General features: G+C 41.4%; 2 protein-coding genes across 2 annotated transcripts in view; one reads left to right on the top strand and one right to left on the bottom strand.

Annotated features, from left to right (window-relative positions):
- LOC138978370 (peroxidase-like protein) overlaps positions 1 to 10000 on the bottom strand; it is a gene marked incomplete in the record, with an annotated part of 58636 nt that overhangs the window by 4626 nt on the left and 44010 nt on the right.
- The window catches only part of LOC138978368 (salivary peroxidase/catechol oxidase-like), a 17436-nt gene continuing 10885 nt past the window's right edge, over positions 3450 to 10000 (top strand). The window contains exons 1-4 of the mRNA XM_070351089.1: positions 3450 to 3633; positions 6325 to 6385; positions 6900 to 7333; positions 7628 to 7760. Coding sequence (XP_070207190.1) covers positions 3601 to 3633; positions 6325 to 6385; positions 6900 to 7333; positions 7628 to 7760 — 661 coding nt within the window. The 5' untranslated portion in view covers positions 3450 to 3600. The remainder of the gene's footprint in view (positions 3634 to 6324; positions 6386 to 6899; positions 7334 to 7627; positions 7761 to 10000) is intronic.

Here is a 10000-nt window from a genome sequence, read left to right as displayed (position 1 = left end):
CTCTTTAGGAGGACGTCGTGGTCGATGGTGTCAAATGCCGCCGAGAGGTCCAAGAGTGCGAGCACAGACACTTCCTTGTTGTCAGCACTGGTCAGCAGCTTGTCAGTTACGTAAAGAAGAGCGGTTTCTGTGCTATGATTTTTCTTGTATGCGGACTGATGGACGTCCAAAAGATCATTACTCAGCAGATGTTCTTGGAGCTGCGCTAGCACACACTTTTCTAACAGCTTGGTCAGAAAGGGTAAGTTTGAAATGGGTCTATAGTTCTTTAAGCACTCCGTGTCAAGGCCTGGCTTTTTTAGAAGTGGTGTTATGACTGCCTCTTTAAACTGTGCAGGCACAGACCCAGACTGAAGAGAAAGGTTTAAGATTCTCGTTACAACAGGAACAAGGAAATCCAGGCAAGTTTTCATGAGTGACGTGGGAATGGGGTCAAGTGTGCAGGATTTTGGAGCACATTTTGAAATAAGTTCAAAAACAAACTTCTCAGAAACAGGGCTAAACCGTGTAAGGGGGGTCCCTGAAAATGCGGCGAAGGACATTTGTGTTTTGGATGAGTCGAGACCTTTGCGAATGTCAGAGATCTTCTGGTCAAAGAAATTGCTGAAAGTCTCGGGGAGTTCTGATGGGGGAATCAATTTAGGGAGGGCAGTGGCTTTCTTCTTCGCGAATAGCTCATCTGTTACAGAAAACAGAGCCTTGGTGTCTTTGCACTCAGCGAGGCGGGATGTATAGTATTCCTGCTTGGCACTGGTGTGGAGAGCTTTGATGTCGTCAAGCTGTTGACGATAAATCTGACGGTGAACTGTCAGGCCTGACGTTCTCCATAACCTCTCCCACTTGCGTACGAGCCGTTTGTGGTCCTTTATATCTTCGGACATCCATGGGGCTGAGGGACGATCAGTGACTTGCCTGGTGACAAGGGGGGCGTGGCTGTCCATCAGCTGACGTAGACAGGTGTTGAAGACCATCAAGAGGTCTGTGTCTGGCGTGTCGGCAGCAGTGGAGGCAGCAAACACCCTCACGTCTTCCCTGAACTTGTCCACGTTCATCTTCTTCAGGTTTCGTGACGTGACCGTTCTTACTGCAGGCTTGGGCTTCTGAATGCTGATGTTGAAGAAAAGAGCTGAGTGGTCGGATATCTGACAGTCTCTCACAGAAAATGAGCTTGTTGGATTGTCGGCCTCACGCACAACAAGCCAGTCAAGAGTGTGACCATCTGTATGTGTGGGTTCATTGATCAGCTGAACAAGACTATAGTCCTTCAGAAATGTCTTTACTCGGTTCACTGAACTGTTTGCCTGTGCGTCGAAGTGACAATTAAAATCACCAACAAACAAGTGTTTCTTTGTGTGGTACATTTCAAGAAGGTCTGGGAGTTCGTTCAAGAAATCCGTGTCTTTCAAACCGTTCTTTTTGCTGGGGGGAGGACGGTAGATGCATACAAAAAACAAAGATGACTGTTGATGGGAGTAGTGCATTTCAACAGCTTCGAAAGAGAGAAACTGTAGTCGCTTGAAAAACAGGTTGTTGGTAAGGTGAGTGGCGTGAATGATACATATCCCGCCCCCTCTTCTGTCCGTTCTAGGAAAGGACTGAGTCGTATGAGTGGAAGGGGTCATGTCTTTGATAGTAGCCTCATCACCTTTCTCGCACAGCCAAGACTCCGTGATAATTGCAAGATCAATGTGATCGTCAATAATTAGGTCACGAATGATGTGTGTTTTCGGCCTGCAGGAACGAGCATTTACATGGAAAGCGTTTATGCCAGGGTGGTTGTGAGAGTACGATGAAGGAACAATGGAAGAGGTATGCACTTGAACGAGGTTGCTTGTGATCACACCGCGAGTTGGGCGGTCAGACAGTGTTGGTGTGTCCACGACAGGGGAGATAACCACTGGAATAGTCTTACCTCGTTGTTTGCGGCGACCACCGCGGTACGGGCGACGTTTACCTTTTTTTCGCTGAAAAGGACAGGGTGGGGTGCGTAGAAGTTGTAAATCTGACAGATGTTGTGAAAATCCCGGGGACATATGCACAGGCTTTCCCTGTAAACACAGGAGTTCTGCTCGGCTGTACTTGACACAAGGACGCACATAATGCCTCATATAAACTTCGCATCGACACTTTGGGATAACTGCAGTGATGTTCAATTAAAAAGACTCAATTCCCTGCATCGCCAAGCTGCAAAACTTGTTCTGCATGATTTGAATAGGTCCACGGATGATAAACTAAAGCTCCTGAATTTCCTCTCCTTGAAAGATCAGTTGACGTTTAACAAGGCTGTGTTCATGTATACAATTCTAAATGACGACTGTCCTAAATATTTGCAATCACATTTCAAACATGCCACACAAAGATATGGGTCCTAAAAAATCATCCCTCCTATACCCCTCTTGGACCTCTACAAATCGAGCTTAGCCTTCTCGTGAGCGTTTCTCTGGAACTGCTTCCCCCAACAGATAAGAAATGCAACTTCAGTGAAAATGTTTAAGACAGTCACGTTCACACATCATCCGTGGATGAAATGTCTTGTTCGATTGTTATTTTGTTAAACATTTTGTACTAGTGTTAACGGATGTGTAGCTGATCGGAGCAACTTTATTCCCAAATGAAAGGTATAACTATGTCAATGTAATTTTGTAATTGTTGAGTTCTCCTTATGTAATTCATTAAATGCACATTGTGTTGCATTCCATACAATGTATTTCTGTATTTTATATGATTGAATTTATATTTTTAATGTGCGTCTGTCTTTATGTGTTGTATAAAGGACAGGTTGGAAGAATAGGCTTTGCCTAAAACCTTTATTCTTTTGTAATAAAGTTCTGAGTCTGAGTCTGAGTCTGAGTCCGAGTCTCTCTCTCTCTTCTTCTCTACCTTTTCGTCTCTGTCCGTTAGTCTGTTCGTCTGTCTGTCTGTTTATGTGTCAGCCTTTCTCTGTGCCTAGTTCTTTTCGGTATATTATTTGTATTACATTTTTATTTTGTCTGCAAGTTTGATTTCAAATGCAATGAAGATACGCCTTCGGCTATTTTAGACGACAGCGTTTTCCGGTGGCCCGCTTCAGCCAATCTACTTCCTCCGTTTTCAAAGCACCGTTTTCCAAAGCTGATCTTTTCACACGCACACACACACACACACACACACACACACACAGGAAGGCATGAGTAGATCCGGTTCTTTTGACTACTGTACCATAATACACTATAGTAAGGATCACTCTCCCGGATGCACCTCTCTTTGACCCGAGGGCTTTGGAAAAAACGGGATGTGAGCGAGTGGATCTTCAGTAACTTTACGGGGGAGCGCTGCCCTATGCTTGGAGTTCGGAAAGTGGCATAATATCCTGGTCGGGGGTTGGGTGGAGGGAGGATGGGGTGGGGGGATGGGGAGGGCTGCCTCATGCTTTAAGTTCGGATAATAGCACGTTCCAACAACCTATAAAAAGCTACAGACTTCAGGCATGTTGATCACTTCGACCACCAGCACCTGAGAAAAATAGTACTACAGATATATTCGAATATTTGATCACGGTAGTCAGTGTAACAGCCCTGGACAGGTTTGGAGAAACGTCGTCACTTTGGAAGACAGTCTAAGATGGGGACCTTCACTCTTCTTGCGGTGGCTTTGGTAATATATTGACTCATTTCTTTATTTACTTGTTGATTATTTTTCAATTCTTTCATTTGTTTATCTATCTATTTTGACTCCTTGTGTATTAATGTATGTGAGTATGTGTGTATGTGTGTATGTATGTATGTATGTAAGTATGTATGTATGTATGTATGTATGTATGTATGTATGTACATGTATGTATATTTGCATTTATTTATTTGTTTATTTATTTATTTATTAATTTTGTATATATATTTGGTTCATTGTTTTTGTGTTATATATTTGTTTCTAATGTTCTAATGTATCTATTAATTGCTCTATTTTGTCTTTATCTGTTTTTGTCTTGTTACATTTAGTCAAGTTTTGACTAAATGTTTTAACATAGAGGGGGAATTGAGACGAGGGCCGTGGTGTGTGTGTGTGTGTGTGTGTGTGTGTGTATGTGTGTGTGTGTGTGTGTGTGTGTGTGTGTGTGTGTGTGTGTGTGTGTGTGTCTGTGCGTGTGTGTGTGTAGAGCGATTCAGACCAAACTACTGGACTACGATCTTTATGAAATTTTACATGAGAGTTCCTGGAAAAAAATCCCCGGACTTTTTTTTCTTTTTTCGATAAATTTTTTTGATGACGTCATATTCGGCTTTTTGTAAAAGTTGAGGCGGCACTGTCACACCCTCATTTTTCAATCAAATTGATTGAAATTTTGGCCAAGCAATCTTCGACAAAGGCCGGACTTCGGTATTGCATTTCAGTTTAGTGGCTTAAAAATTAATTAATGAATTTGGTCATTGAAAATTTGAAATTTGTAAAAAAAATATTTTTTTTATAAAACGATCCAAATTTACGTTCATCTTATTCTTCATCATTTTTTGATTCCACAAACATATAAATATGTTTTATTTGGATTAAAAACAAGCTCTAAAATATAAAATATAAAAATTATGATTAAAATTAAATTTCCGAAATCAATTTAAAAACACTTTCATCTTATTCCTTGTCGGTTCCTGATTCCAAATACATATAGATATGATATGTTTGGATTAAAAACACGCTCAGAAAGTTAAAACGAAGAGAGGTACAGAAAAGCGTGCTATCCTTCTCAGCGCAACTACTACCCCGCTCTTCTTGTCAATTTCACTGCCTTTGCCACGAGCGGTGGACTGACGATGCTGCGAGTATACGGTCTTGTGAAAAATTGCATTGCGTTCAGCTTGACTAAATGTTGTATTTTCGCCTTACGCGAGTTGTTTTTAAATATATGTTTAATCTTTTTTACATTTAGTCAAGTTTTGACTAAATATTTTAACGTAGAGGGGGGAATCGAGACGAGGGTCGTGGTGTATGTGCGTGTGTGTGTCTGTGTGTGTGTGTAGAGCGATTCAGACTAAACTACTGGACCGATCTTTATGAAATTTGACATGAGAGTTTCTGGGTATGATATCCCGAGACGTTTTTTTTCATTTTTTTGAAAAATGTCTTTGGTGACGTCATATCCGGCTTTTCGTGAAAGTTGAGGCGGCACTGTCACGCTCTCATTTTTCAACCAAATTAGTTGAAATTTTGGTCAAGTAATCTTCGACGAAGCCCGGACTTCGGTATTGCATTTCAGCTTGGTGGCTTAAAAATTAATTAATGACTTTGGTCATTAAAAGTCTGAAAATTGTAAAAAAAATAATTATAAAACGATCCAACTTTACGTTCATCTTATTCTTCATCATTTTCTGATTCCAAAAACATATAAATATGTTATATTTGGATTAAAAACAAGCTCTGAAAATTAGAAATATAAAAATTAGGATAAAAATTAAATTTTCGAAATCAATTTAAAAACACTTTCATCTTATTCCTTGTCGGTTCCTGATTCCAAAAACATATATATGATATGTTTGGATTAAAAACACGCTCAGAAAGTTAAAACGAAGAGAGGTACAAAAAAGCGTGCTATCCTTCTCAGCGCAACTACTACCCCGCTCTTCTTGTCAATTTCACTGCCTTTGCCATGAGTGGTGGACTGACGATGCTACGAGTATACGGTCTTGCTGAAAAATTGCATTGCGTTCAGTTTCATTCCGTGAGTTCGACAGCTACTTGACTAAATGTTGTATTTTCGCCTTACGCGACTTGTTTAATTGATCTATTCATTCACCTATTCATTTATTTGTTTATGGGCTAAATATGTATTTGTTTCTTCGTTTATAAGATTATTGTATATGTCGTGCCGAATTCACGGAAGTGCCAAAATTCGTGGAATCGGCAACATTTTTACCCATTTCGCGTAATCAGCAAAACGCTGTCCATTTCGCTTAATCAGTAGCGTTTTGCCGAAAATGCGTAACAGGCTTCGGCAATTCCGTGAATTCGGCACGACATATACAATGATAATGTATAGGCTTACTTTTTCATTCGTTTATCTATTGATGAATTTATTCATTTATCTATATGCTTTCTTTGTATTTACTGAGTGCACGCTTGTGTGTGCGTGCGTGCGTGCGTGCGTGCGTGTTTGTGTGTGTGTGTGTGCGTGCATGCGTGCGTGCGTGTGTGTGTGTGTGTGTGTGTGCGTGTCCGCGCGCTTCTACGTAGGTTTATATGTGCGCGCGTTTGTCTGTGTGAGTGCGTGCGTGCGCGTGTGTGTTCTTGTGTGACTCTAAGAGTGTGCGTGTGGGCCAATGCCATTATGTGAATTTCTGTGTGTGTTCTTGATTTCAGCTAAGCTGCCTAGCCGCGACACAAGGCAAAACTTCACAGAAGCTCGGGGCTAAAATTAATCGTGAGTATTAGCTTCATCTCGCCTCTGCTTCAATGGCACTTGGTTTCGTGTTGCGCAGGTAGGTGGCCTTCCCTTCCTCTTGTGTCAGTCTTTCCGAGTTTCGTTCGGTTTGTTCTTTCCTCACTTCTTCTTTCTTTCGTTCCTTCTTCCAGAGGATGAAAGTCGCTTGTTCTTTCCAGTGCTTGTTATTCTCTCAGGTGCCAGGAAACTGGTTCCGAATAACTCTTACTCAATCTATTACACATGTTTTATGCATTTTGAGCGCTTACTTCCCTTTGATGATCAGGTTTCCTTTTTCCATTCACTAAGGGAGGCAATTTTCCAGGGGGAAGTTGTCGGGCGACAATTGTCCGGGGGGGGGGGGGGGGGGCAATTAGCCTGCTACCCTAACTTAGTTAACCCTCAATGGGCGAGGGCCGGATGAAAAAAGTATGTATTCATTGGTTATTCTGTCACCCTCGTAAAATAAATTTCAATTCAATTCAATAATTATGTTTGTATTGATTCTCATCAGCCTCCTACCAGTACTCCAGCCCCGAAACCTGCTGGCCGCTGACGTCCGGCCTGGTCAATAGAGCTTCGTCCGTGTCCAGGGTGGTCAACAAGACCGCGGAGGAGTCTGCCAGAAAAACCAGTGTAAATCTGCAGAAAACCGACTTCTTCGAGAAAGCCACGAGCGTCCTGAACAAAGCTTTCCAGGTCAAATCTTATTCCAGAACCGTGGAAGAGGCGCAGAAAATGTTCGGTCCACTGGACAAAGCGGCGCAGGTGGAGTACAGTAGAGCGGTCAAAAGTGGGGGGGACGTGGCTGTGGAGGCGGTGACTTTGGATCCAAAGCTGGCCAGTCGGAGTAGAGAGAAGCGGCTGGCAGTTCAGCGGCAGGCCCTTCAGCAGCAGGTCCTCCGCGCACCCTCCGTGGCAATCGTCACTCCTCTCAATCCGTTTTGGGTACGTTGGGGGGGGGGGGGGGAGGGGGAGGGATAAATCTCAATCAGTGGTGGATATGTGTGTGTGTGTGTGTGTGTGTGTGTGTGTGTGTGTGTGTGTGTGTGTGTGTGTGTGTGTGTGTGTGCGTGTGTGTGTGTGTGAGGGGAAAGCGTTTGACATTCTTATTGTTGTTGTTGTCATCGATGTCATTGTTGTAGTCATCTTCATTATTATGATCATCATCGTCGTCGTCGTCGTAAAATAAAATAAAATGAAATAAAATGAAATAAAATAAAATAGAACATATCATTCCAGTGGTGGTTCTTCCCGTGCGGATCGTTCTTCAACCTGCTGTTCCGTACAGCCGATGGCTCGTGCAACCATCACCTCAACTATGGACAGTCTGTCACGCCTCTGACCAGATGCATGCCTGCAGCGTATGATGACGGTATGCTTCTTTCTCTAATTGTTTGTGTTTCGCGGGCCAACTAGCACGATGGTGACCGGCTATAACACTTTCTACCCCACTTATGTTGACCAAGGTTTTTTTTAGCCAAGACCAGCTGTGCTGCAGCAGGTCACTCTGAATAGTAGTAATAATAATAATAATAATAATAATAATAATAATAATAATAATAATAATAATAATAATAATAATAATAATAATAATAATGATAATAATAATAATAACTGGACATTTTTAAGTGCCTAACCTATGGCTCTAGGCCCTTTACAAAAGAACATATATATATATACAGAATAGAACAATTAAAAGCACAACCTACATAAAACAAATTAATCATACAGACACAAATCACCACATGTACTGTTCACACAATAATCATATATGCAATACACACTATATATATACAAACATACACAGCTAACACTCTCAACAATCATAACAACTTTATGGGAGAGGAGTATGTGCAGAAATGGAATGAAGAAGATATTAGGCCAGGTTGGTGTAATATTCTGTGAAAAAAAAAGTGTTCAACTGTTGTTTAACTGTGTAGGAACTGTGTATCAACACGCTGGAATGCAGGCGTTAGATCGATGTTACAGGAAGCGACTGAAGCTAACAGTCTGAGCGGATATATCCGTACCTGGTCAGTTAGAGCCATATATTAAAGTGGGTACGGATATATCCGTACCTGGGAGACAATGAGTTAACCTGGCGTCGCTACGAACAACTTACTCTGATGTGTATGTTCTGGTTTAAACAAAACTTTATTCAATTTTTATCATGACAAAAACAATACATGGCTTTTAGGATAACTAACTCAAGCATATAATGCCTATTTTAAGTAATCCTGGTATGTACATAACAAAGGTTATCATGATGGCGCTTAGAACTGTACCCACGGAATAGTTTTTACGCGCTATATAAGCTTCATATTGATTGATTGATAAATACATTTATTCATTTCAGACAACGATAACAAACAGAAAAACCTGTTACGCAAATATGTGTATGTTATGCATTGAGCGCTCGACATAATTCCCTATTCCTTCGAAAATATGCACATTGGAGCCGCGATTCGCCGCCGATTGCTTGCCGACCACTGGTACACTAAAGTACCATGTCTCTATTTCTTCGATGTTCGTGTTTTACTCCATCAAAAGAACTCTTGGTTGACGCTAACTCATATGTAGAAAGTATCCCAACTCCTGTGATATGAGAGGGTAAATTTACATAGTGCAATATTATATTTGATTGTGATAGTCTTAAAGACGTTTGACCTTATTTAGATTTGATCTGTTCATTTATTGAATTTAAAGATGACACGGACAGCACTTTAGGTCAGTGTTATTTGAAATCTGATAGGCGTGCTTGCTATTACATACGTGAACCTATGTTTTATGTGTGTTGTCCTATACAATTGTTGTTAGAATCGTTTACAGGCAGGCAGGGTGTTCCGAAGAAAATGTTCCATTGTTATGTAATATCTTAATGGACAATACAGTGCTGTTATTGTTATTGTTGTATACCTAGTATACACAACCTTAGTCCAAAACTGAATGTATTGTTATCCTATATACGCGAGAGAGACCACTCACTGATGTCATAACTCAACCATATCTTTACACGTGTGTATATCGCGTAAATAAGGTCGGGTCAAACTACAGCCTGCACGGCAGGGACCACAGAAGTAACTTTCCACTGTTCATTGTGACAAAATCACCGAGACAAAATTTCAATCCAGAATCACTTAGTTGTTCGAATTTTGAGAACTTCTACATGTTGCTATGTTTCCTATTGTTACGTGTGGGTTTTTCAGGGTGACACAAAAAAAACAGATCTATCCCACCAAAAGTTTAATATTTTCTGAAATAATCAGCCGATTCTTTTATTTTTTCAGGTGAGCCAAGCTGAAATGATGTTCTAACAGCCCACCAAGTTTGAGCTTCAAGATGTCATGGACAACGGAGCATAAGACATTTATAGTCGAGGCCTATTTTCGGTCGAATTCTATCCAGACTGGTCAGCCGCAGATGTGACCCAGAGTGGTCCCCCTATTCACCGGACTTGAACCCCCCAGATTTTTATCTGTGGGGGTACCTCAAGGACAGGGTATATGGCAACAACCCCCAGACCATCCCTGATCTTAAGGCAGCAATAACAGCAGCTGTAAGAGCGATCCCACATCTGCGGCTGACCAGTCTGGATAGAATTCGACCGAAAAT

Source organism: Littorina saxatilis, linkage group LG10 (assembly GCF_037325665.1).
Source record: "Littorina saxatilis isolate snail1 linkage group LG10, US_GU_Lsax_2.0, whole genome shotgun sequence".
Classification (NCBI taxonomy): domain Eukaryota; kingdom Metazoa; phylum Mollusca; class Gastropoda; order Littorinimorpha; family Littorinidae; genus Littorina; species Littorina saxatilis.
This window is presented reverse-complemented; position numbering and strand designations above follow the sequence as displayed.